The 26,570-nt window shown below is 47.4% G+C and overlaps 1 protein-coding gene across 2 annotated transcripts in view; it reads right to left on the bottom strand.

The window, feature by feature from the left end:
* DYNC1H1 (dynein cytoplasmic 1 heavy chain 1) overlaps positions 1–26,570 on the bottom strand; it is a 65,252-nt gene that overhangs the window by 18,205 nt on the left and 20,477 nt on the right. Inside the window, exons 17-52 of one of the 2 annotated variants that reach the window (XM_060271767.2) lie at positions 26,167–26,322; positions 25,885–25,998; positions 24,854–24,964; positions 24,551–24,760; positions 23,690–23,836; positions 23,319–23,485; positions 22,988–23,161; positions 21,467–21,632; positions 20,629–20,817; positions 20,328–20,522; positions 19,918–20,200; positions 19,417–19,517; positions 18,934–19,093; positions 18,100–18,343; positions 17,685–17,868; positions 13,280–13,492; positions 12,718–12,956; positions 12,448–12,604; positions 11,904–12,131; positions 11,547–11,777; positions 11,257–11,397; positions 10,341–10,574; positions 7,333–7,539; positions 7,131–7,252; positions 6,677–6,842; positions 6,401–6,564; positions 5,509–5,638; positions 4,509–4,642; positions 3,433–3,547; positions 3,154–3,315; positions 2,499–2,713; positions 2,182–2,386; positions 1,891–2,064; positions 1,658–1,777; positions 1,421–1,541; positions 567–762 (exon numbers count right to left, since the gene is read on the bottom strand). In XM_060271767.2, coding sequence (XP_060127750.1) covers positions 567–762; positions 1,421–1,541; positions 1,658–1,777; positions 1,891–2,064; positions 2,182–2,386; positions 2,499–2,713; positions 3,154–3,315; positions 3,433–3,547; positions 4,509–4,642; positions 5,509–5,638; positions 6,401–6,564; positions 6,677–6,842; positions 7,131–7,252; positions 7,333–7,539; positions 10,341–10,574; positions 11,257–11,397; positions 11,547–11,777; positions 11,904–12,131; positions 12,448–12,604; positions 12,718–12,956; positions 13,280–13,492; positions 17,685–17,868; positions 18,100–18,343; positions 18,934–19,093; positions 19,417–19,517; positions 19,918–20,200; positions 20,328–20,522; positions 20,629–20,817; positions 21,467–21,632; positions 22,988–23,161; positions 23,319–23,485; positions 23,690–23,836; positions 24,551–24,760; positions 24,854–24,964; positions 25,885–25,998; positions 26,167–26,322 — 6,275 coding nt within the window. Of the gene's footprint in view, positions 1–64; positions 261–566; positions 763–1,420; positions 1,542–1,657; positions 1,778–1,890; positions 2,065–2,181; positions 2,387–2,498; positions 2,714–3,153; positions 3,316–3,432; positions 3,548–4,508; positions 4,643–5,508; positions 5,639–6,400; positions 6,565–6,676; positions 6,843–7,130; positions 7,253–7,332; positions 7,540–10,340; positions 10,575–11,256; positions 11,398–11,546; positions 11,778–11,903; positions 12,132–12,447; positions 12,605–12,717; positions 12,957–13,279; positions 13,493–17,684; positions 17,869–18,099; positions 18,344–18,933; positions 19,094–19,416; positions 19,518–19,917; positions 20,201–20,327; positions 20,523–20,628; positions 20,818–21,466; positions 21,633–22,987; positions 23,162–23,318; positions 23,486–23,689; positions 23,837–24,550; positions 24,761–24,853; positions 24,965–25,884; positions 25,999–26,166; positions 26,323–26,570 lie in introns of both variants that reach the window. The other variant, XM_060271770.2, reaches the window with a different exon arrangement.

The following is a 26,570-nucleotide window of genomic DNA, read 5'->3' as shown; positions in this document are numbered from 1 at the left end:
TGCAACTGCCAAGCCTGCAAGTTATCCCATCACCTTGATAAGCAAAGCTATAGAACACAAATACCTCATGTCTTCAATATTAAAGTTGACAATGCTGGAGATGAAATTATCTTTCAGAATAACTGGCCTGATCTTTTTCCAGTCATTCGTCTCCTCACCCAACAGGAGACAGATGGATTCTAAAGCCAGTTTTACCGCCGCAGGTGGGTTGCCCATAGCTCTTATTTCAATAAGGTGCTGCTTCTTTATAGAGCTCACAGCTATTAAGAGGATGGGAAAAAGGGTTCAGCATGCAAAAACAAACACTGAAGGCTGCTGCTGGGAATAGGAGAAAGAAACGTGGTTCCAAGACTGAGATTTGGCCACAATGGAATCCACTGAGTGGAGAGTTTCTTTCTGAGAATGTTCTCCTTGAACCAAGATGAGATTTACTAATTCGAAGTAGAAATCAAGCCCTAAAAATTTATGCTTTTTATCTGCAACTTGCAAGAAGTGTTGCAGAAGTCTTTATGAACCATTTATTTCTGTTCCCAGCAGCAGCCACTGTAAACCTGCCAATTATTCACCTGATCTCCTCAGCAGAAAAGTTTACAATGGTTGGGATGAAGTTTTCCCGCATTATGATGGAACGGATCTGTTTCCAATCAGTTGTGCTTTCACCCAAGAGCAGGCAGATCGACTCTAGCGCCAGCTTCACGGCAGCAGGAGGGTTGGCCATAGAACGGACCTCCACCAGATGTTGTTTCTTTATTGATTTAACAGCTAGGAAGGAGCAAGCCCAATCAGCCAGGAGAGAAAAGATAATGATTTGGGAGAAAACAGTGAAGAGCAAGATGATTAGCAAGTCTCCTGCGGATCGGTGTGAAAGATTTTTAAGCTTCAGCAAAAATCAACTTTGATTTAAAAAATGAAAGGCACAATTTACCAGGCACATCTCCCACTGTTTTTTTAAAGCCAAGGGAAAAGGACCTGGATGTTTCCCAGATTCTCAGCCTTCAGAAACACCATTTCAAAACACACAAAACTATGATGAGCAACTTTGTCATCTGTCAAAGGCATAGCCAGACTGGGCACCCCTTTTCAAGGCAGATGAACTAATTGGTTTTGTTTTTAAAAGACAATGCTTTTGTACTCAAAGCTTTTTATTAAAAGTCAACAACATCCATATACAATGTGGATTATCTAGCAACATGATCTGGCATTCTGGAAAGCTGCACTACTTGTGCTTCTAATCAATCAGAGCCCAAACCTGATCATTGATCAAAGTATTACCCAGAAGAATTAAGCTGACAAGCCAAAAAGCACGGATTTTTTTTGGAGCCGTAAAGGGCATATTCGAAAGCATGGAGCAAAATGTGCCTGTTGCATGCAGCAGATTGGAATGCACTGAAAAGCTGCTCAACAGATGACTTTCACATACCATTTTGAGCCTCGATGACTGCAGGCTCCACCTTATCCAGATCTTCCTTCACGCTCATCTGCTTGTCTGCAATGCCCTCTTGCTGTTTATGCAACTGCTCCTGGATTTCCTGGCTCATAACCTGGAAGCAAGTTACACAGGACATTTAAAGATCCCTGTTCTTACCCTACCTGCTCTGAGTTAAGAGGCACAACTTGGTGTGACAACATGCACTAAAAAGGACTTTGAGGTCTTCACCTTTTTCTTCTCTGCCTCTTGTTGATCTTTCACCATCTTCTTCAGCTTATCATTAGCAGCTGCATTCTTGACTTCCAGCTCCTGGCTTTTTATCCGCAAGTCACGGCGAAGTTCTTCAACCTAGAACCGACAGGAAATTCTCAATTAAAGTGAACTCTATTCAAAACAACTTCCAAGGATTGTTATGAATGGTTTCTTCCTTCTTCCAATGCTCTTTTCCTTAAGACTCATACCTGGTCAACCGTTTCCTTGATCTTCCTAAGGCCAACATTCAAATGCATCTGCTGCTCTTCCAGCTCACTCCGTTTCTCATTGAACAAATTGGCATAGTGGTTGATGAAGTCCAAATAATGACGAGGAGTGATGGCCATTGTCCTGCCACCTCGTTTGGCTAGACGAGCATTAGCCTGCCAGAAGGGGAAAAAAGAGTGTTAAAAAACTGATGTATTTTAAAATATCCTTCGAAGTAGGAAATGTTTTGAGGACTGCAAGAAGGTGCACAAAAAGTGAGAGGACAAACCCACCTGATGAAGGGTCTGGTGAACAAACACACAGCTGTTCACGATGGCTTCCCTATGTGATGGTGGCTGTGGCAGCTTGTCATAGACAACTGGCATGTAGTCTGGTACAATGTAGTTTGGCTTTTCTAGGTCCATTTTGCTGGTGAACTCTTTGCCAACTTGATAAAGCGCCTCTGTCGACCAGTCTCCAAACCAGTTCAAGACACACCTAAAGCAAAAGATGACACGCTTTGAAGACTAACCGTAGTTTACAGTCCTGCTCATCTGAATTATCCATACACCAATGTAATGGGTGTAATGGAAAATAAGCAGTTGTGTACCTGTTGAAGAGGGCTGGAGATGTAGCTGCTCTGTCCTTCAAGCCCTCGGAAGATGGGTTCATGGTGAAGACCACATGGAGATTACGAATGACTTGGCTGGTGAACCATTTGTAAAGTTCTTCATGCGAATCCAACATCAAACCCTCTTTCTGGGCTCCTTCCTTACACTGAGTCATAAGTGTGGCATATTCGTCCCCTTCAAACAAGCCAGGAACCTAAATGGAAGAGAGACACCTTAATTTACAGACAGATCTCTGAATTTTGTGTTGAGATAAATATTGATGAGGATCCAATGACAATCTGAAATAAGAGCCTCTAAAAAATTGTTTTTTTCACAGAATGTGCAAGACCCTCCAACGAGCTAATAATCTGTTTGGAGGTGAGGGATTATTGGTTTCTTTCTGTTGTATTATGTATTTTATATTCTCATTTTGTATTGTTAAGTTTTGTTATGTTATGTATTGTTATTTTGTGAACTGTACTGTGATCTTCAGATGAATGGCAGTATACAAATTTAATAAATAAATTACTATGTTTGGAACAAGAATTATAATGGTCTGTATAGCAGCTTGTCAGTAATCCAGAATCTCTTAAACAGGATTGGATGGCACAGTTCGGACCCCCCCCCCCCAAGTCCAGCCTTTAGTAAGGTTACCTCTCCATTGGCCAGCAGAGTATTCATTCTCTCCAGGAATCCAGAATCAAGTACATTTGATTCATCCATAATGAATGCTATTTTCTCATTCTTGCAGCCAGATCGTCTCAATACTGTTCTCAGATCTTCATCAAAGTCTTCACCAGTGTACTTTCTATGCACCTGTGAACATCCGTTATAGATTAAACGTCTATGATTTTTATCTAGCCTGCCAAGCTTGATTTAATGCTGCAGGAAACAGAAGCTGGACCTTCAGTTTAGGGAAATGGGCACACCAACCTTAATTTGGTAGACACTTAAGCCATTCATCCAAGCCACAAATCGCGAGAGAGTAGTTTTTCCTGCTCCACTAACACCAATGAGAAGTAAGTGTCCCTGAGGCTGACGGAAGATTCTGAAAAGAGAGTCTTGACTTAGAAGATACAATACTGACTAGCAGAGAATCCCAGGCATGCTTACTCAGGGGTTAAATTCTATTGTTTTCAATGGCACTTACTCCTACCCTGTTTCCCCTTTTTTAATACGTAGTCAGAAAGTAAGCCATGGCAGGGTTTTTAAGCATTTGAGAAATATAAGACATACCCCCAAAATAAGCCATACTTCCGCTCCGCGGAAACCAACCCCCACAGGCACCTCCACTCACAGAGTCACTCCATGCAGCTGGCACTGCAGGAGCGCGATCAGCTCTGAAGTGGTGCTCCAAGAGCTCCGCTTAACAGCTGATCGCGCTCCCACCTTGCTGGCTGCATTCCCGCGCTCCGCCTTCTCGTCCATCGCCGCCCTGCCGCTTCTGTGCTTGTCGCCACCGCTGGGCTCATTGCTTCTTCCTTGCCTGGCCTGGCCAAGGAGCTTGGAGCGCCCTGCAGCGGCAGGCGGAGCGCCTGAGCCAGCGGCCTCTGCCTGGCCCGGCCTAGGATGCCTGCTGCCCCGCCACCCGGAACCAGTGGCTGCTGCAGCGCCGAGCACTCAAGAGAACCGAGCAGCGCCCTGAGCCAGCACCCTGAGCTGTAAAAACTGTACCGGTAATAAAAAAAAATAAGACATCCCACCGAAAGTAAGCCACCCTGTGTTTTTTTGAGGAAAAAAAGTTATAAGACGGTGTCTTAAAAAAGGGGAAAGACGGTAGTTAACTGTGCCTACAATTGCAGCTTAGGAGTAACTGGTAAACAACTATCCCCTACAAAAATACTGGTACATAGTAGGCAGTATTCTTTGTGTTCTGCTCTAGCACTCAATATCCAAGTGATTAAAAAAAAACCTGCATCCCCTTTCTAAATACATACTGGATTGGTTTAGAAACATATTTGCCAAGGTGCTACAACTGGAAAAAAGTTTAGAACACAAGTGCCATGTACCTGTCAATTCTTAGCACATGGTCCAAGACTTCATTGAACAAGACAAGTGGTACGTCAAGTTCTTCTTCATAGAAAACCTTCAGTCTGGCTTTCACATAGTCTCTTAGCTCTTCTTGATTAACTGGAATATAATCCTAAAAGACAGTTTAAACAACTACTTATATACTTGCAAACCATAAAGCATCAGCATTGGAGCTGTCCTTGCTTATGACAATATTTGAAGAGGCACAAAGTATTGCCTATTCATGAAGCTTATCCACCCACCTCAATTAATTGACTGCCTCATGTTGACTAACAATAATCCCCAAGCTTTTCCCAAGTAGGAAACAGTGGTGAGCAACAAACAAATACGTCTTCCCAAGACAGGGAATGAGAAGCAATCACTGAAAAAAGGGCAAGAATGAAGACAGCCACGTGGGAGAATTTTGCACATGCAGACGTAGACTCTTTTTTTACAAGAAGGGAAGCAGAAGAGGAGAAATGTATGTGAGCTGGACAATGGGACAACTCAATTCCCATACAGGCAAACATTCTGCCTGAATGGAATATGGACCTAATTACATTTATTTTAAGAGACACTCAAAATCCCAGGTAGCTCCATTCTTGCATGAATCTCACACTAAAACAGATAGTAGCTACGGTTCGTTACACTGGGGGGGGGGAATTGAGAGGTGCTCATCCTCAAAAGGATAGCTGTGCCCTGATATCCAAGGAAGTTTTAAAAGCGAGGTCAAGACAGTAACTTCCAATATAAACACACTAAATGTAATTATGCTCCTTTCTGACTAAATTATCAAAAGAAATATTATTCAAACCAAGTCAACACCTGCCACCAATGATTAAGTCATGATAATACAATTTGCAACTGATTAAAGGAGTTTTAATGTCATAGGTTTTCTCAATCAACTGAAAAAGCAGAAAAAATTAAACGCAGCACACTTCTATATGCCCACAAACTAAAGCAAGGTATTAAAGTTCAAGTAAGAGGCAGAGCTTCTACCTTGGATAGCCAATTGCTGTACAGAATGGGCCTGGCCATTGCTTTCTCTTTGTCTATGTTGGGGAAGTGCTTCAGAGCTACCATGTCAATGTTTTCATCAGTCCACCGTCTCTCCTCATCTTCCACAAGCCTAGATAAAAGGAGCAACCATTAGTATTAGAAAGCACATTAACTGCTTAAAGTTAAGACTTCATGACAGAGAAGATTTGGCATTAATACTACAGTGGTACCTCGCAAGATGAATGCCTCGCGCAACAAAAAACTCGCTAAATGAAAGCGTCTAGCGATTCTTTGTTGCCTTGCAAGACAAAGTTTTCTATGGCCGCGTCTCGCAAGACGAATTTTTTGCCGTCTGCCATTTGTTTCCACAAGACGAAAATTTTCGTAAGATGACACGACCCGCGGAACGAATTACTTTCGTCTTGCGAGATACCACTGTATTTCATAAGTGTGAAATGCACTTCTCCCAACTACTAGCGAAAGGTAATGGTTGCTTATCACTTGCGACGGTCTAAGATTCAGGGACACCACGGGCGAGTAATCCGTGTTCTGAATATTCCTTTGGCTAAGCAATCCCCCCCCCGAGTTTGTCTAATCTTTTGAACCCAGACACTGACATTTACATCATATGCCCAGAGTTCAAATTATGAGTTGTGAAAAGTAGTACTCAGCTAGCTTGAAATTTGCTCACAAATTCCGTTATCTAAACATGTTTAAAATATACTTTCCCCCCAGTTAGCCATCTACTCTTTTCCTGCATTAAGTAGCATTAAGCTTGACATTCATATGGAAGAGATAGATTTGGGTGGAAAGATGGCCCATAGCAGTGGTACTGAAACAGGACCTATAAATACTTCCACCAACTTTCTACCCCCAATAAGAGACACTTTACCTGTCTTGGAAGAGACGCAGAGCTTCATGTGCCCAAATTCTAATGAGGCCTTCGACAGGCAATGTTTCCAGCGGTCTCAGAGCTTCGAAGATCCCTCTCACCCATCGAGTCATTTCACGGGGTGAATAGATGTAGTGCGGCTGTGTGTCTTGAGTAAACCTTTCCTGGAAGTAACAGGATAAGGAGTTGTCCATAGTAACCAGGGAAGTATTTTTTAACTACTCGCTCTAGACATTTGATAAAAAAAGCTGCAGAGTGCTTTATTATTCCAGTTACCTGAGACATTGTGTAGAACTCAACCATGGCTGCAGTGAGAGGTTCTGCATAGGTGCGGAGGGATGGAATGAGCCGCAACATAGCGCGATTGAAAGTGCCATAGATCTGAGTGAGGGAAGCTGGGCCAGGATAGTCCACGTACACAACAGGAACATGGCGCAGAAATCTAGAAAGACATACAGGAGAGCCTAAATACATGGGTCTAGATATGGCAAAAACAGATCCCGAAAGCACAGCACTGGCTGCCATTGAGATGCCAGGCCACATTCAAGGTGTCGGAACTAGCATGCAAAGCCTACTGCAACAACAAAAACTCTGAAGTTCTACATCCCAGTAGCCAAAACATTAATAGAGCATTTGAAAGGCTGAATCCTACTTCTTAGTAAAGCACATTAATATGAATTTAGACTGCAGCAACTTCAGCAACTTATAGATAGCAATGTGGACACATTACCTATGTGAAAGAGGCTTCCTTCCAGGATCTGTAGGTGGGTTACACGCTCCAACAAACTGAATTCGCTCCAGTTTCACCCATGTCTGGTCAGATGTGCGGTAGAAACCTCCATGTTCCACCATCTGAGGATTTGAGAGAGGCGGTTACAATGGAGTGTAACTACAACAAAAAAGTTGAGTTCTTTAATCTGACTTATACTCACCTGTCTGATGAAGGATATGACTCTCTGTGTGCCGTATTTATCCATATCCGGCAAGTTGATTTCGTCACAGAAGAGCACCAGCCACTTTCCTAGCTGGACAGGAGCCAGCACCACACCGTTAGGCGTACGCCTGTATTCACAGTAGTGATCAAAGGTTTTCAGGAGCAGCTCTGGAGTAGTAGCACTGGAGAAATTCAGACCAACCACCTAAAAATGCAAGGACGTGATCAGGAAAGGAATACCGTGTTTCCCCTTTTTTAAGACACCGTCTTATAACTTTTTTTCCTCAAAAAAACACACGGTGGCTTATTTTCAGGTGGTGTCTTATTTTTTTATTACCACATAAGTACCGGTATGGTAAAGCAATCTACAGTACATTTATCCAGGGCTGTCTTAAGGGTGCTGCCGGCGGGGCTGGAGCTGTTGCTCGGAGGCGCAGTGTCCAGCCTCGCCTCTTCCTTGGTGCCCTCCAGAACTGCGCCTATCACTATATCTTGCCAAGTCTTGCGGGGGCGGTGCGGAAGTGGCACCACCCGCTTGGCCACCTCCTGTGATGCCAGAATGTTCCCAATCGGAGGGGAGGCAAAGCGTGGTGTCCAAAAGCCCCCCCCCCCCAAGAGCTGGGTCTCTGAAGGTTTGTAAGTCCTACACACCAGATCCTCCTCCAGGAGAAAGGGAGAGAGAGATTATTCAGAGCCCGCCAAAGCCACTCCTCCTCCAGATTTGCAGTGGGTCTCTTGGCAAAACTAGACGGGGAGGGGACATCAGTTTTTTAAAAAGCCAGACGGTGCTTTTTAGATATGAAAACAAGCAGAAAATGAAATGAAGCTATTCTGAACCACCCTATGGCCATAGAACATCTGTAAGCAGCATTGCCCAGGAAGATACCATTACCTTCCCCATTGGGCAAATGTACACCCGACTGGAGCCACTTTATGCTTCCAAAAGCATCAGATTACATGCCATGACAGTTCACAGAAGAGTTTGCCAAGTCTGCCTCTACAATCTTCACATTTGAACTGTCAGTTCCTTTACTACTTTATTGGAAGTTTCATGTTGTGTATGTCACACCACCTGCCCTGCCTACTCTAGCCCTCAGCTGCAGTGCAGGATACTACGGTATATTGTAAACATCAGTGTTGAAGCAAGATTCAACTGTGAATTCACTCAGCTCCTGAACAGGGAATTGTGGAGTGGGGGGGGGGGGGGAGAGACGCATGCACACAGAGAGAGATGTGCACAGGGGGGGGGGAGAGAGAGACGCGCGCGCAAACACAGAGAGACAGACGTGCACACGGGGGGAAGACAGACGCGCGCACACACAGAGAGAGACAGAGACAGACACGCACGGGGAGAGAGAGACGCGCATTCACTCAGCTCCTGAACAGGGAATTGTGGAGTGGGGGGGGGGAGAGAGAGACGCATGCACACAGAGAGAGATGTGCACACGGGGGGGGGGGAGAGAGACGCGCGCAAACACAGAGAGACAGGCGTGCACACGGGGGGGGGGGAAGACAGACGCGCGCACACACAGAGAGAGACAGAAACAGACATGCACGGGGAGAGAGAGACGCGCATTCACTCAGCTCCTGAACAGGGAATTGTGGAGGGGGGGGAGAGAGAGAGACGCATGCACACAGAGAGAGATGTGCACACGGGGGGGGGGGGAGAGAGAGACGCGCGCGCAAACACAGAGAGACAGACATGCACACGGGGGGAAGACAGACGCGCGCACACACAGAGAGAGACAGAGACAGACACGCACGGGGGGAGAGAGACGCGCATTCACTCAGCTCCTGAACAGGGAATTGTGGAGTGGGGGGGGAGAGAGACGCATGCACACAGAGAGAGATGTGCACACGGGGGGGGGGGGAGACAGACGCGCACACAGAGAGAGACAGAGACAGACACGCACGGGGAGAGACGCACACGCACACACAGAGACGGACGCACGCGCACACACAGAGAGAGTGCGGCGCTGCTTTGCGCTTTGTCGGAAGCGGCGTTGACAAAGCACGAAGCAGCACCGCACTTAGGGGAAGATGGCCAGGGAGGGGTCTGTGGGGCCGAGGCAACGTTTGAAAGGGAGGGATGGCGATGAGGAAGCGGGGAGTGAACCGACTGGGGCTTTAACACGCACGCACGCGCAAAAGGGAGGCTCGGAATGTGGAGATCGTTTCTCTTAAAGTGCCGCAAGTAACGAGCCTCTCTCTCTTTCCTCCTGCCGCTCGTGCCCTTGGTGCTCCGTGCGGCGCTGCTTCGCGCTTTGTTAGCGCTGCAGTCGCCGCCGCTTCCGGGCGCCGACCCGACCTGGCAGGCTTCCTCCTCCTGCCGCAGCCGGCATTGCAGGAGCTGGGTCCTGCTGGCTTGTGCGGCTGCTGCATGCTTTATCGGCTGCTGTGCAGCCGCTTCCGGGCACTGTCCCAACCCGGCAGGCTTCCTCCTCCTGTAGCGGCCGGCGTGCTGGGTCCCACTAGCTGGCTGGGGCACTTGGTGGTCTTGCGCCGCGCGGCACTTAAGTATGGCTTATTTTCAGGGTATGTCTTATATGTCTCAAATGCTTAAAAACCCTGCCCTGGCTTACTTTTTGACTATGTATTAAAAAAGGGGAAACACGGTATGCAGCAAGATCCAAGAGGCATAAACACTGCCAACTGGTGACAGCTTTTAAAGTTTTGTTGCTCTTTATGAATGCTGCTCATGTTTCTACGGGAGGAAGTCAACATCGTGCTCTTCTGCTAGCATGCCAGGTTAGCTGAATTTGTTTTAATTGCTTTTTGTAAACTTGAAAAGTGGTATATAAAGTTCTTAAACTAACAAACGATTCTGGCTCAGAGGCAGGCTTGTTCTGCTTATTGCATTGTTGTGCAGAGAGATTTAATTAAACATGGAAGATGAATAAATTATTCTGATCTTCTTCTGCTCAGTGGCATTTTAAAGCCTGCAGATGTGGTTACTCATTCAGAATGTTTGGAATGGGAGAAGGTCACACACAAAGAACTGTTTACCTCCATGTCAGGCAAAGCCCTGAGTGCACTGAAGAGAGTCATGGTCTTTCCAGAACCTGGTGGGCCACACAGCACCAGGGGTTTGTGCTCTGCAAGCCAAGTATACAACAATGCTTCGTGGCGGACGGTGTCTAGGGTTGGCACCACAACATCAGGAGCTGCCACTTTGTGAGTCTCGACTTCAATCTGCGGGACCTTTGACTGCCAGGGAACCCACTCTCCAGTAATTGAGACCTATGGGGAGAGAGAAAGAAAAATAAGTATCTTGTATTATCTGCTTCTCCTGCTGCCAAAGCAACAACTTGGTGTTGTCTAAAAGCAGCTACTTCAAGGTTTAACATTACTTGCACCATTAAGCTGATAAAAAGCATTTAAAATAAGTTTGTTTATATATTGCTGGTACTACTGACTTCTATATATTTATATTGGCCCTGCTTTTGTTTGCTGGAATTTAAAAAAAGTGAAGTGCCTCCACTAAGCCGACAGCAGATTGAGAACACTTTATAAAAGATTTTAACAAAGTAACTCATTACAGACAGCAGCTAATACACTTCTGAGTGGGGGGAAATGACTCAAAAATACCTGAGTATACCATCTAAAAGCAAAGTATACTTTTTTTTAAAAAAACTTATTTATTCCGATATGCAAGTGTATGAATTAAAAACCAACCAGATCAACAAGGCTCAAAGGATCAGTCTGTAAATCTGATGACAGCATTAAATTCAAATCACCAAGAAATTTGTTTAGTTAAGCGTATGGTCCAAAATGTAAGCGCACTGAATATGTTGCAGCTAAGTCTTTGGAAGAAGGCTATGAAATCATCTATTTTGTTGTATTGATTAAGTTTTGTGCAAATAGCATCAGTAAGTAATTACATTAAGCCTGGCATTTATTAAATAGAAAGGTTATTTTTTACCTCATAATCAATGATAGGTATATTTGGTGCAGAAGGCAGTGGCACAGTTGTGATTCTCCTGATGTATTCACCCAGCTCGGCTCTCATCTTCAGACGGCTGTCTCCGCAAAGGGACCACAGAATCGCATACACGAGGTATCGCTGGGAAAGTTCAGAAACTGATCAGTAAAAGTGCAGAGAAAAGGGAATCCCACACAAGAGAGCCACATGAAAATTACCAGCAAGATTAATCAACAAGGCGGGCAGCTTGGCAGTTCCCTCTTTTTTGTTTACTCAGCTATGGGAATTACCTGGATGTAGCGTTCCAGCTGATCTATCTGCATAGGGAAGTCTGGGTGGTTGGCATTGTACTGTGCTACGTTGCGGCAAGCTTGGTGCAGCATGGAGAAGAGAGAGCCAAGACAGCGCAAGCGTGTGAGGTCCATGATGTGCTCCAGCTTGAAAGCATGTTCAAGCGCCTTCGTCACCAACCCATTTGATGTGAAGTATGGCTGCATAATTGTTGCTGCATCTCTCTGAATCTGTTGAAACAGCATTTTGTCAACCATTATTCGGGCAAAATAGAGCTGAACTACTTGTATAATAATTTGCGTGCCCACAGCAAGGTGGTACTGCAATCTTTCATGTTATATGCTCTTGAACTATACCTGCAACATTGGGGAAGCTGCTTCCTCCCCCTCATCTTCCTTGCCCTTTCTCCTACGCTGAGCTTCCTCTTCACCTTCATCCAGAGGGATGCTCCTCAGTCTGGCCAGGAAGTTGTTGAAAATCATGTCAGTGCTTAGAACATCTTCACTGAACCAAACCATGCCACACCTTGACACTGTGGCCAGAGTAGCATACTTCAGATCTTGAACTTCAAACATGATGCGCACCTATGGGAAAAAGCAGAAAGATGGCTTAGAAACCAGCGTTGACCTCAAAATTATCTGAGGACACAGCTGTGGCAAACTTCTAAGAGTTTTCTCCTTTGACTAACCTTAGCCCATGCCCTGATAAGAGCCTGCATGACAAAACTAGGGAGTAACAACCTACTTCCAAACTATGTCTGCTTGAAACACCTTAAAATGAATTTCCTGGCTGATAGCAGCACCTCAAAATTACCAGACATTTTCCCAATCCAGCAATATTGTCCAAGCAAATTTATTCTCTTATTTTTTGGGGGGGAGGGGGAAGAGTAGCTAGCCTTACGTTTGGTGGAAGGCTCAGACGTTCTCCATTTGGCAGTGTCAGCAGCTTGTTGTCATCCAGAACAGAGTTCAAATTCTCAACCCACTCAGGATCAACATCTCCATCGAAGATGATCCACTGCCGTTTCTGTAGTTCGCCTCTCACGTTATCTATTATCCTAGACAAGGGAATAATGTAGGGCCATTTGAGAAAACATCCAACCAGCCCAAGTTCTTCCTACACCTGGGAGAAATTTCTAGCTCACACCTTTACTTATAGCCACACACTCACTTTCTCAAGACATGCGTAAACAGTCCATCTGTCCACTCTCTGGTGTTGGGATCGAGAGTGCCATAGAGATGGTCTTTGCTGATGGCTTTGGGATCGATGATGTGGGCAACACCTTCCACACCCTCCAGCCTCTCCAGTGCTTTCAGAAGAACTCTCCAAGCCATGGTCTTTCCACTTCCAGATGGGCCCACCATCATCAAACCATGATTGATCTGGGTAATTTGGTAGAGCTGAAGAACCTATGGAGAAGGAGACAAATCGAAGTGTTGCATGAGGAACATCTTAATGTAGAATGCTTTGGGTGGGTCCAGCTGTCGCGGTCCAAAAACAAGGAAGGCCACCACTTTGCTGAAGCTAAAGCAAGTCTGGGTTTGCTCAGTGCTTGGGTGGGAGACACCTAGGAACCACATGTATACCACCTTGGGTTCCATGATGGAGGAGAGATAGCATATAAATAGAAGGAAGATATAATTATCTTGCTTAGATTTCTAGAAGGCTGTTTGTGGCCAGATCTCACATAACTTTGTGCTATTTGTTGGCAGTGAGCGCTGATGCAACCTACCTTTTCAACCCACATGCTGCCAATGTCTTCCCCATCGCCGTACGTCAGGTACATTTCCTGACAGACCTTCTTAAGCTCTTCCCTCAGGGCAGTCATTTCTCCACGGTGATACTGAATGCCAGGGAACACATCGGACAAGAGACTGAAAAGCAATGGTATGTCTTCTGCAACCAGTTTGGGTACCATTGTTTCACAGACACTCTGGATCAGGATCTATACACAGAAGAACAAAAAAACCCGGCTTGCTTGTTAAACTCGTGTGAATACTTGAGATCCTACATCAGAAATACTTTTTAATTATTTAATTATTGTTGTTGTTGTTGTTGTTGTTGTTGTTGTTGTTGTTGTTGTTGTTGTTATTTATTAAATTTATATACCACCCTTCATCCAAATCTCTCAGAGTGGTTCGCAAGAAAAGAATGCAAAATAGAAGCACAAATACTTAAAATCTACATGCTAGATCAGGCTTCCTCAACCTCGGCCCTCCAGATGTTTTTTGGCCTACAACTCCCATGATCCCTAGCTAGCAGGACCAGTGGTCAGGGATGATGGGAATTGTACCGTGTTTCTCATATTATAAGTCATGTCTTATATTAATTTTTTCTTCAAAAAAACACGACATGGCTTATTTTTGAGGGATGTCTTATTTTTTAATAAAGTGCACGCGGGCGCTGTTTGCCGGGCTTGTCAAGCCCAGCAAGGAGCGCCCGCCGATCTTTGGTGACAGGCGGGGGTGGGGGGAGAGCGGAGAACGATCTCCGCTTCCCCCCCACCCCCGCCTGTCACACAGGACAGGTCCGAAGATCGGCGGGCGCTGTTTGCCGGGCTTGTCAAGCCCAGCAAACAGCGCCCGCCGATCTTCGGTGACAGGCGGGGGTGGGCGGAGAGCGGAGAACGATCTCCGCTTCCCCCCCACCCCGCCTGCCACACAGCACAGGTCGGCGGGCGCTGTTTGCCGGGCTTGTCAAGCCCAGCTAGGAGCGCCCGCCGATCTTCGGTGACAGGCGGGGGTGGGCGGAGAGCGGAGAACGATCTCCGCTTCTCCCCCACCCCCGCCTGTCACACAGCACAGGGCCGAAGATCGGCGGGCGCTGTTTGCCGGGCTTGTCAAGCCCAGCAAGGAGCGCCCGCCGATCTTTGGTGACAGGTGGGGGTGGGGGGAGAGCGGAGAACGATCTCCGCTTCCCCCCCCACCCCCGCCTGTCACACAGGACAGGTCCGAAGGTCGGCGGGCGCTGTTTGCCGGGCTTGTCAAGCCCAGCAAGGAGCGCCCGCCGATCTTTGGTGACAGGCGGGGGTGGGGGGAGAGCGGAGAACGATCTCCGCTTCCCCCCCACCCCCGCCTGTCACACAGGACAGGTCCGAAGATCGGCAGGCGCTGTTTGCCGGGCTTGTCAAGCCCAGCAAACAGCGCCCGCCGATCTTCGGTGACAGGCGGGGGTGGGCGGAGAGCGGAGAACGATCTCCGCTTCCCCCCCACCCCCGCCTGTCACACAGCACAGGTCGGCGGGCGCTGTTTGCCGGGCTTGTCAAGCCCAGCTAGGAGCGCCCGCCGATCTTTGGTGACAGGCGGGGGTGGGGGGAGAGCGGAGAACGATCTCCGCTTCCCCCCCACCCCCGCCTGTCACACAGGACAGGTCCGAAGATCGGCGGGCGCTGTTTGCCGGGCTTGTCAAGCCCAGCAAGGAGCGCCCGCCGATCTTTGGTGACAGGCGGGGGTGGGGGGAGAGCGGAGAACGATCTCCGCTTCCCCCCCCACCCCCGCCTGTCACACAGGACAGGTCCGAAGATCGGCGGGCGCTGTTTGCCGGGCTTGTCAAGCCCAGCAAGGAGCGCCCGCCGATCTTTGGTGACAGGCGGGGGTGGGGGGAGAGCGGAGAACGATCTCCGCTTCCCCCCCACCCCCGCCTGTCACACAGGACAGGTCCGAAGATCGGCGGGCGCTGTTTGCCGGGCTTGTCAAGCCCAGCAAGGAGCGCCCGCCGATCTTTGGTGACAGGCGGGGGTGGGGGGAGAGCGGAGAACGATCTCCGCTTCCCCCCCACCCCCGCCTGTCACACAGGACAGGTCCGAAGATCGGCGGGCGCTGTTTGCCGGGCTTGTCAAGCCCAGCAAGGAGCGCCCGCCGATCTTTGGTGACAGGCGGGGGTGGGGGGAGAGCGGAGAACGATCTCCGCTTCTCGCCCACCCCCGCCTGTCACACAGCACAGGGCCGAAGATCGGCGGGCGCTGTTTGCCGGGCTTGTCAAGCCCAGCTAGGAGCGCCCGCCGATCTTCGGTGACAGGCGGGGGTGGGCGGAGAGCAGAGAACGATCTCCGCTTCCCCCCCCACCCCCGCCTGTCACACAGCACAGGTCGGCGGGTGCTGTTTGCCGGGCTTGTCAAGCCCAGCAAGGAGCGCCCGCCGATCTTTGGTGAGAGGCGGGGGTGGGCGGAGAGCGGAGAACGATCTCCGCTTCTCCCCCACCCCCGCCTGTCACACAGCACAGGTCGGCGGGCGCTGTTTGCCGGGCTTGTCAAGCCCAGCAAGGAGCGCCCGCCGATCTTTGGTGACAGGCGGGGGTGGGGGGAGAGCGGAGAACGATCTCCGCTTCTCGCCCACCCCCGCCTGTCACACAGCACAGGGCCGAAGATCGGCGGGCGCTGTTTGCCGGGCTTGTCAAGCCCAGCTAGGAGCGCCCGCCGATCTTCGGTGACAGGCGGGGGTGGGCGGAGAGCAGAGAACGATCTCCGCTTCCCCCCCCACCCCCACCTGTCACACAGGACAGGTCCGAAGATCGGCGGGCGCTGTTTGCCGGGCTTGTCAAGCCCAGCAAACAGTGCCCGCCGATCTTTGGTGACAGGCGGGGGTGGGGGGAGAGCGGAGAACGATCTCCGCTTCTCCCCCACCCCCGCCTGTCACACAGCACAGGTCGGCGGGTGCTGTTTGCCGGGCTTGTCAAGCCCAGCAAGGAGCGCCCGCCGATCTTTGGTGACAGGCGGGGGTGGGCGGAGAGCGGAGAACGATCTCCGCTTCTCCCCCACCCCCGCCTGTCACACAGCACAGGTCGGCGGGCGCTGTTTGCCGGGCTTGTCAAGCCCAGCAAGGAGCGCCCGCCGATCTTTGGTGACAGGCGGGGGTGGGGGGAGAGCGGAGAACGATCTCCGCTTCTCGCCCACCCCCGCCTGTCACACAGCACAGGGCCGAAGATCGGCGGGCGCTGTTTGCCGGGCTTGTCAAGCCCAGCTAGGAGCGCCCGCCGATCTTCGGTGACAGGCGGGGGTGGGCGGAGAGCAGAGAACGATCTCCGCTTCCCCCCCCACCCCCACCTGTCACACAGGACAGGTCCGAAGATCGGCGGGCGCTGTTTGCCGGGCTTGTCAAGCCCAGCAAACAGTGCCCGCCGATCTTTGGTGACAGGCGGGGGTGGGGGGAGAGCGGAGAACGATCTCCGCTTCCCCCCCACCCCCGCCTGTCACACAGGACAGGTCCGAAGATCGGCGGGCGCTGTTTGCCGGGCTTGTCAAGCCCAGCAAACAGCGCCCGCCGATCTTTGGTGACAGGCGGGGGTGGGGGGAGAGCGGAGAACGATCTCCGCTTCCCCCCCCACCCCCGCCTGTCACACAGGACAGGTCCGAAGATCGGCGGGCGCTGTTTGCCGGGCTTGTCAAGCCCAGCAAGGAGCGCCCGCCGATCTTTGGTGACAGGCGGGGGTGGGGGGAGAGCGGAGAACGATCTCCGCTTCCCCCCACCCCTGCCTGTCACACAGCACAGGTCCGAAGATCGGCGGGCGCTGTTTGCCGGGCTTGTCAAGCCCAGCAAGGAGCGCCCTCCGATCTTCGGCTCTGTCCCCCGATGCGCGACGGCTCGGGGAAGCAGGCAGGGAGCTCCTGCTGGGTCCCGCGCCTTCGCCTCTCGCTCGGTCGGGGCTACACGACATGGCTTATTTTCGGGGTATGTCTTATTTTTCACCAACCCTTAGAAATCCTGTCATGGCTTATTTTTTGGGGATGCCTTAAAATATGAGAAACACGGTAGTCTCAAAACATCTGGAGGGCTGAGGTTGAGGAAGCATGTGCTAGATAAAATGTAAAGAAATAAAAACTTTGTGAATGATGCAATGTCAATTACTGAATTTTCCTTTAGATTTTTAGATACTGTACTATGGAGAAGACATGAAGTTTGCTCACCCTCATGATGAACAGCAGCATTTCTGACACCAATTTAAATGCCTTCTACCAAAGCCTACTGGTAGCCAGCTAAAGCAACATCTACGGCAGCAAGAGGCATGATAGGCATGAATACAGAGTGCAAGAAATCAATCAATTTAACACTACCCTCCTTTTGTGCATCCATAGTCTGCAAGCATCTGCGTACGTAAATGTACTTTACATTAGTTCCGTCACATGCAAACCCAGGCTATACCTCTTGTTCTGGCAAGTTCTCAGCAATTTCTCCTTCATCAACCACTTCACCACGCTCCTCCTTCTCCCGTTTTATTCTCTGAATCCTCTCTCTCTTCACATTGCCAGCACTGATCAGGACACTCTTCAGAGCTCTCAAGCCAAAGTCATAATGGCTTTGAGAGGAGAGCTGCTCATCACATAACCTAAGGAGCCAAAGACACCAACTGATTAATGCTGAGGTTGGCTTGGAGTTGGATGCTTTTCCAAGTTATACTGCGGTTGCATAAGCACAGTCAGATGCATCAGAATAATTGATGATTAAGTTTCAGAAATATAACAATGCCAGCAGCAGGTTGGACCAGTCAATGCTGAATTCACACAGCTCTAAGAACAAATCATGCTATGCGCTTCTACTACCAAGCAGTGTTTCTTACTTGAAGAATGGGACAATCTTGTTGGCAAGCACTTCTGCTGTCCGAAATCCCTGGGAATACAACATGACTTGGGCAATCAGCTGACGGTCAGGTTTTGTCATGGCCAAGCTCCGGAACAGCTTCTTCAAGTTGTCTGGGAGATTTGATCTACCGGCATAGCCAGGGTTCATTGTGATGAAAATTGCCATGTCTGCGCTCACTTTCACTTGTTTGTTCAGCAACTCACAGGTAATGGTGGTAGAAGCTGGAAGCAAGCATTGGTCGTTCAGTCTGCTGTTCTTAACCAAATCAACTTGTGTATGCACGCATACATGAAAGGAAGTCAGCAAGGCACCTACTCACAATAAAAGCCACTTATATTGAAATACTAGGGGCTGATGACTCTTGCTTGCTTAGGTCTCCAAGCACCCTTCTCCTCCTCTCCAAATTCCCCTCCCCCCCTCTTTGTTCAAGCACCTGCTCCCCATAGCCCACCAAACCTTTGCAGCTCACCTGCACCACCCCTGTCACCCAACCCACCACCCCACCTTTCTCAGCTGACCTGCCCCACTTCCCTAAGCCCAGCTCACTGGCCCACCACTTCAGCTTGCCCCACCCCCACTCACTTGCCTGCCTGACTCTAGTGCTTGTCTCACCCTGAGCATATGCAGGCTGTTGCCACTGTGACGACGACTAGCAAAAATATAGCACGGAGATAGAACCCATGTTTATAATGTCCAATTTTAAGAGAGATGTTAATTGGTTGGGGGCCCCCAGAGTTTGTTTCAGGAATTGTATCCTGTTAGATACCACACATGAATAATTAGCTGCAGAGTGTGTTTGTGTCAAACATACTTTTCTCCAAGTTTGGATTTGAATGTTCTCGCAAGGCTTCTTGGATGCACTGGACCTGCTGGGAAACGGCTGAAAGCATTCGCTCCTCAAGTCTGTTGAATTCGTCAAAGCAGCCCCACGCGCCCACTTGGCAAAGACCCACAAAGATGCGTCCCATTGCCTGAAGAAAAGATCGGGAAGGTTAATGAACACTGAGAAGCTGTGGAGTATTATACAGCTGAATAGTAGACTGAGCAGTTGTAAAACGGGGCTGGATTTTTCCTTAAGTTTTAGAGAGGCAGAAATTGCTCTTATTGGGCAGGGCATCCTATATGGTACCAATATTTTGTACAGACACAGAATCAAAGAAGTGCTCCTCCTCTTGCTTCAGAATACGGGGCTGCCCAATGAAACCAACTATAGCTTCCCTGTACAGTAGACACAGACACTTGAAACTTGCAGGATTATCAGTATTCCAAGGTAGCATAGTTGAAACCACCATACCTGGAAGTCAAATGTTTCGTCGCAGTTGAACACGAGAACAAAGCGTCCAAGCTGGTGACCGAGAGCCTTAACGGATTCTGTTTTACCGGTTCCAGCAGGCCCTGTCCATTATATAAAAAAAGAGACATGTTTCATGTCATCTTAACCATCACTTCCAAATAATAGCCATGCCCAACACTTGTTACCACTTTATAGCCATACAATTTTCTTATAACCCTCAGTCTCTGGAGGATGCAAGTCAAATTCCAGCTCGATACCAAACTAGAACCCTAAGGCATTGTACATAGGACTCGCAGGAGACCTTCTACCCAGTAATTAAGTAGGTGTGTTTAGTTTCAGCAAGACTGCTATATTATATAGCAACCCCGAGATCCTTTTAGTTAAGACTAAATTATCTGTGCAGCTATTAAAATCGCTTTGCTACCTAAACACACTATTTTTTTTTGTTTCCAGCGTTAAGAAAGTTTTCGAGAAATGGGCATACAGAAAACAGTAACCTACCAAATGGAGAACCTCCCAGCCTGGCTTCCAAAGCTTGGGTCATTGTCAGGTAGCATCGATCAGTAAGAGGAGTCTGCACCAGTTTATCCTGAACGCCAAGGTATTCAAAGCCATAGTTGAACTTGGCATTGGCCATCTGGATGGACAGTTGCTGCAACACGTCTGTCTGTTTAGGGTCAAAGTAGAACCTCATCTGGCTCAGCCAATCAAAGGATTTGGAGTTGTCAATTCTGCTTTTAATCAGTGATCGCGTGACATCCCTTTGGTGGACCAGTTCAGTGATCTTTTGAAAAAAAGAAAAGGTGAAATTCAGAATGCGAAGTATCAAAACAACTATTTCATGAAACATTATGTTTAAAAGCAATTGGAGATGGGACATCTAGAGAGTGTAACGAAGGCTGTGGGCTTACCAGGTGTTCCAACTTTCTTCTGCGGAGAGGTGGCTGCTCCATCAACACAGAGTCTGCAAGCACATTCAGGGTGACCTCAACATTGGTCAGCACAGACTGCAGAGGACTGCTGTCACCGCCACCGCCCATGCCACTCAAAGCAGACTCCACGTTTTCTGACCAGGCAATCTGGGCTGACAGGACAACAAGCTGGGCCTAGAGCATTAAACAAAAATAGACATTGGCTTTTGCCAGATGTTTCCCTTTCCCTCCCCAAAAAGCACAATGTATTTTCTGAAGGCTGAAGAGAACAAACCTATACCTGGTATTTGTCAATCCAGGAGATGTAGGTAGCTGGATCAATAGAGGTTGCTTTGCCAAAGATTTCGACTTCTGTGACAGACTCGGCAAGCAGTTTGGCAAGTGTGACTCTCATTTCTTTCTCAACAAGTGTGAGCCACTCGTTGATCTTGGGATGCTCCGTGATTGAAACAGGAGTTTTGAACAGCACCTGAAGGAAAAAAAACCAAGTTTGCCTAAGTGTGTTTTTCTTTTCATAAAAGCTAGGATGGGGAATCTTTCTAGTTGGTGGGCCAGATTTAACAGTCTGCACATTTGTCAAATTCATCGCAGGGAGATAGAAGATCTGCAACATGTGAGGACTTCACAGTGATGTGCAGAGCTTGCAAATAGCCCTGTGTGGTGCTTTGAAGCACCAGAGAGACTTGGAATTCAGCTAACAAGAAGTAACTCGTTTTAAACCTTCTTTCTGCAGCGATTGGCTGTGTGACCAAGCCCCCTACGGAAAACTTGAACACACAGCTGATTCAAAGGGTTTGGAGTTACCACCTATCAGCTAATATGCAGTAACTCCAAACCTGCTGACCTTTGGAGAAAATATATACTTGTAAGAACAGAGGCTTTTTCCCCCTTTCCAAATGAAGTTGCAGAGCCCCTTGAACAGCACTTCCCAAGTGCTTGACAACCAGCTAATGCTTGGGGTCTTGGTAAGCCAATTGGTGGATCCTGCCACGCCCTGCCTTTACATGCCCTTCACCTGTTGTCAGGTGTAGGGCAGGTGGGCGTAGCTTGCTCCTGATGGCCTGATTGTTCAGAGGTTCCCCACCCGTTTTAAAGAGTGAGGTATCCCTTCACTGTACCTCCTCTCCCTCGCGTGAAGATATTCCCAGAACAATGGAGCTGTCCTCGTTAAGGATGATGCTCGCCACTCCAGCAAACATCTTCTTGAAGTGCTTCTGCAGTTTAGCTACGTTCTTGCTGTTCCCTATGATTTCGAGCAAGTCTTCATCACCAACAAAGTAGAACCTATAAAAAATAGCGCTTGACATTTTAATGGACAAAAAGGGATACAGCGAAATGCAAAGTGACAAGCATCTAGTACCCTCAATAAATCCAGGATTTTTCTATGTGGACTGTCAAGTGAAGCAACAGAAGACTACATTTGTCAGCGGACGGGAGCTGTTCCATTTGGCTGCAGTAGAGGGAGTGAAGGGAAACAAGGTAGCCATCAGCTACGCTGAGAAGCCAGCTCTATCAGGATTCTCCCTCCCACAACTGTTACCTGGGAGCTCCCACTCCACCGGGATGCAGCAGAGGAAGGGTGAAGAGGCCACTTCACCAACTCGGCAACCTTTTGCTCCTCCAACCCATTCAACTCTTTCCATTCCAGTTGATCATTCAAACACCTTTGTTGACTAACAGAAGAGGAACCTGCTGGATCAGGCCAATGGTCCACCTAGTCCAGGATCCTGCTCTCAGTGGCCACCCAGTTGCCTATGGGAAACCCTCAAGCAGAGCCTGAGCACAAGAGCACTCTTCCCTCATGTGGTTTCCAGCAACGGGCATTCTGAAGCATTACTGCCTCTGACTGTGGAGAACTAGTGCCTGAGTTTACTTTTTTCCTGCCCCCCCCCAGTATTTTTTGGGGGTCACATATTTAGGTTGTAGGCCTAAGACCAGGGCCCCATCTTACTACTGATTTTTATAAGCCACGTTGAAGTCATTCAAACATAAAATAATAAAGCCAACAGCATTGTTTATTGTATTTACATATTCACATTTGCCGTTAGTAGGTAGGTAATTAGTTTTGGTCTAAGACAACATGGGAAGCCCAGGCCGCAAATTACTGAATCCAGTTACTATATAGTATTGTGTCAAGTCACAAAACGTCTCAATCCAAGGCTCCCAAATGAAATTTAATAAAAAATAATACTGGGGGGGGTATTGTTTTTGTTACTTATTATGGTATGTATTTTTGTGTTTTGACATCGTAAACTGCCTTGTGATCTTCAGATTATTATTTAAGAAATAATAATACTGGGGGGTATTGTTTTTGTTACTTATTATGGTATGTATTTTTGTGTTTTGACATCGTAAACTGCCCTCTGATCTTCAGATGAAGGGTGGTATAGAAATTTAATAAAGTATAGCTCTTCACTGAAGGCATATATCTTAATGTCAACATTCACTCTCTTTTAAAAGCTTGTTCCCAATCTAAATTACTTCCAAGCCAAAATTTGCACAGGTGGTATAATATTTTGGTCAAACACAAAATTAGAACATGGGGATGATAAGGTAACATAAAACCTGGGGGGACAACGTATTAATGCCAAAGTTTGCTTATAGAACAAAACTAATGCAGTGAAATATCAATTCTTTACCGAGGGAAAGAAGCTCTCTCTCTCTCCAGGTACTCTCCCAGAGCTTTCTGGATCTTCCCAAGCAAGTCTGCTAATCTTTCCAGTGATCTCTGTACACCCTGAATATTCAGAACATCCATGACCAGGGGAGATTTGGACACCTTTTTCATGAGGGCCAGAAACTCTGTACTGATGCTGTGAAGTCAAGGAGAGAGAGCATTGAAACAAAACAGAACCACCACCCATCAATGTCCCAAAGGAGGGACACACTTATACATGAAAGCCTCCTGGGTGAGATAAGAAGTCACAGAGATTCCTGCATTCACATTTATCCTCGAGAACAAAACATTACCTTTGGAATCTCTGTGTTTCAACAGGCAACAGGTGCTTGATATCAGCGCTCCCAGTGAAGATGCCTTCCAGGTAAACCCAGCGCCTCTGGACATCTATCCAGACATCAAAAAGTGCCATGATACGATTCAGTTTGTCTTCCCAGCTTAGGGCATCTTCTTCAAACACCTGCAGATCAATAAATGGCTTCCATTTATGTAACTGAGTTACACATTTATTGCAAATAAAGCACAATGCATCTATATTTAAGCTGTGCTTGCTAGTTAGTCATAACTATACAAAAGGGTGCAAACTGAAGCATATGCATTAACATTCCTGAATACAGTACATTAAAGAGACAGAAAAGAGCAAAAGATACATTTTGGGTTCTACCTTGTAGTATGGCGATAGCTTCATTGCAGAAACACTGTTGATGTGCTCTTTTACTCTGTTGAAAAGGTCATCCCAACCACGAATCAAACGACATTTGTTCTGGTAGTTAACCAAATCCAGCTCGTAGGTGTTCCACATTTCTCTTATCTTTACAGAAAACAATGTACAGTGATGTTTAGGATTAAAGGTAAAAAAATCAGGCAGGCCCAGGCTGCTTTTCTTTAAAAATAGCCCAACAAACGAAGAAGAGCCAGAGAACATCTTCATGCAACAAGTGATTGTCAGGAAGCAAGACCTGTGGCCAGATGTTCAAATGGTTCCACTTTTGATTCTATCATTATTTCATTCTACAGTAATTAGCTGTTTCTTTATTTAATAAAATGTATATACTGCTTGATAGAGACAAGCAGTTTACAAAAAATATAAAATGTTAACACTAACGATCAAAAATATTCAATAGATGATTAAAATCAACAGCAGCTGCCAAGAACAAAACTTTTTGAAATACACCCTGCAGCCTGATGTAGGTTTAACCAACTGTCCTCTAAAAAGTTGGACTTCCTTGGGAAGAACAGAATATTGAAAGCAAGTTGCTCCTTCTTCTTCAGGAAGACTCCCCTGCACTCCTGAGTACAGAAGGCTGTGTTCCTTGAAGGAAACCTCTTAGCCTTTTCCAGCAAGTCTTCCTGCCACTTTCCCTTTACTCTCTCAGTATGCAGAGTCACAAATAAGTAGCAACCATTGCATCAGGACTTCTTCTTTCAGTGACAATAGTTTTGTTTGAGTTAAGGGAACTTCGCTGGAAATACAGATTTAAAGTTTTTGAACGAGCAAAAGTATTTATTAAAAGCCAATAGGTACCTGCTTCAAGAATTCTTCCAGTGCCATCTCTCCCTGTGCTACAAGTAGCACATCTTTCACAATCAGTTCATTTTTCTGCAAATCAACATCCCAAATCTGCCCCAGGGTTAGTTCGGAAACCACCCAATTCACATGCAGCCTCTTCATCAGTTGCTTCCAATGGCGATCTTTAAGAGCCTCTGACTTCAACTCTATCACCAACATGTTTATCTGCGGGGGGTGGAAATGAAGGAAAGGTGTAACCTTGTCTTGTTAGGCATCAGCACGATGTTCTATCCAGAGGTCTTTCATAAGCAAGCTTACCTTCATGTAACCTTTCAGGAGCCTCTGCACGTACTCATAGGATGCATATTGCCGTAAGCGAGCAGGGAAATTTTTCAGCTGGTTGAGTAAGCCATCTAGACTTTGTCGAAGCTGTAAGGAACATGGGGAGCAACTTTTAACAAGTTAACAGACTGCGCAAATTGCTGAGCATTATACTCATTTGTCACCTTTATTAACAGATGGCTCACCCAATTAGTCCTGTTTGCCAGGAACACTGACCAAGTTATTATCTTGTTCTCCTTTTTGATAAGAGCCCATCTGCATAAGTTGCTCTTTATCAAGTCACTCAAAGACTCCCTAAAAAAGACTAGCCTCACAAACTCATTCTACGTGTTCTTCTAAAATATCCTTTGCCACCTGGTCCCAATGTGCTACTTTCATGCATCTTGCCTGCCCAAATTCCATACCAGTACCACCATGCCCCCCAATTTTTATCAAATTTGTATACCACCCTTTATCAATAGATGTCAGGGTGGTTTGCAACATAATTTCAGCTTCTCCTTTGCTGAGCATCCCTCTGCAACTTCCCCACAGTCCTCCAAAGTTTTCCAAATGTCATAGCAGATGCCCCCACCCATCTTTCAAACCTAAATCCCCCTGTCATCCGACATCCTCACCGTCCTTCTCTGCATCCCAAATTCTTCCCCCTTGATTACAAATGCCAACAAGCTGCACTGCTAATTTAAATAAAGAGAAAGGTAAAGAAGCCGATGTTGAAGCCTGCAGTGGTAGCCATTGGTAGGTTAGTCCCTTTGCCTTACTGACAGGTTAGCTTCCTACACCCAAGTTGGTTCAGAGATGTGCAGAGATGGTCAAGATGCTCTGGGACAGAATGGAAGTCCCTGGGCCCTTAGGTTTAATCAGTGCTATCAAATATATGCCAAACCATGTCAAAGCTGACTATACGGCAGAACATTTTTAGCTTCTGTTTTACACAGTTCAAAGAGGATAGATTTGCAATTTCTCTTGCTATGGTCCTCAAGTTCTTTACACATACACAGCTGAAGTACCTTGCGAGGCTGTACTGAAACCCAAGGTTGCTCCTTCATTTGATCAATCTGTTCCCAGACCTTGGAAAGTTCAGACCAGACTCCTTTAAGGTCTTGGAGCTCTTCTAAAGCAACCTACAAGACAAGAGATGGTTTCGAAACAGCAGTAATTTAAAGGGGGGGGGGGAAGCAGGATATGACAAATAATTCTAGTAGGTTTCGATCAGCGTAGCTGGAAAGGTCTTTCTACGGAATACAGCTGCTGAAATTTATATACTGTACCCGGCTACTAGATTTTCATACCTGAACACGTTCTTCGCTACCACTGAGAAGTCCTGTATCTGTAAGTTCTAGAGCTTCCTTGGCCTTTGCACATTTCTCACGGTCATCCTTCAACCTCCCAAACTTTCCTTCGTAGATGGTAAGGGCCTGGAGAGCTTCCTCTGGGCGCAGGTTGCCCTGAAGAAAGAAGTGAAATACTATTATCAGATGAGGCATATTGGAGTTCACTGTTATGTAAGGTGCTTACCTTCCAAGTCCCGAACTGCAGAGTCCAGGACCAGCAGCCGCGTGACACCAGAAGTTGCGTTGACGCAACTTCTGGTGTCGCTTTGTCCTTCTATGGGCACCAAAAATGGCCACCGCCGGCCTTGAAAGTCTACGCATGTCCGGAAGTGTGTAGACGCAACTTCCGGTGTCGTTCTGCC

Source organism: Zootoca vivipara, chromosome 1 (genome assembly GCF_965207765.1).
Source record: "Zootoca vivipara chromosome 1, rZooViv2.hap1.1, whole genome shotgun sequence".
NCBI classification, from domain to species: Eukaryota; Metazoa; Chordata; class Lepidosauria; order Squamata; family Lacertidae; genus Zootoca; species Zootoca vivipara.
This window is presented reverse-complemented; position numbering and strand designations above follow the sequence as displayed.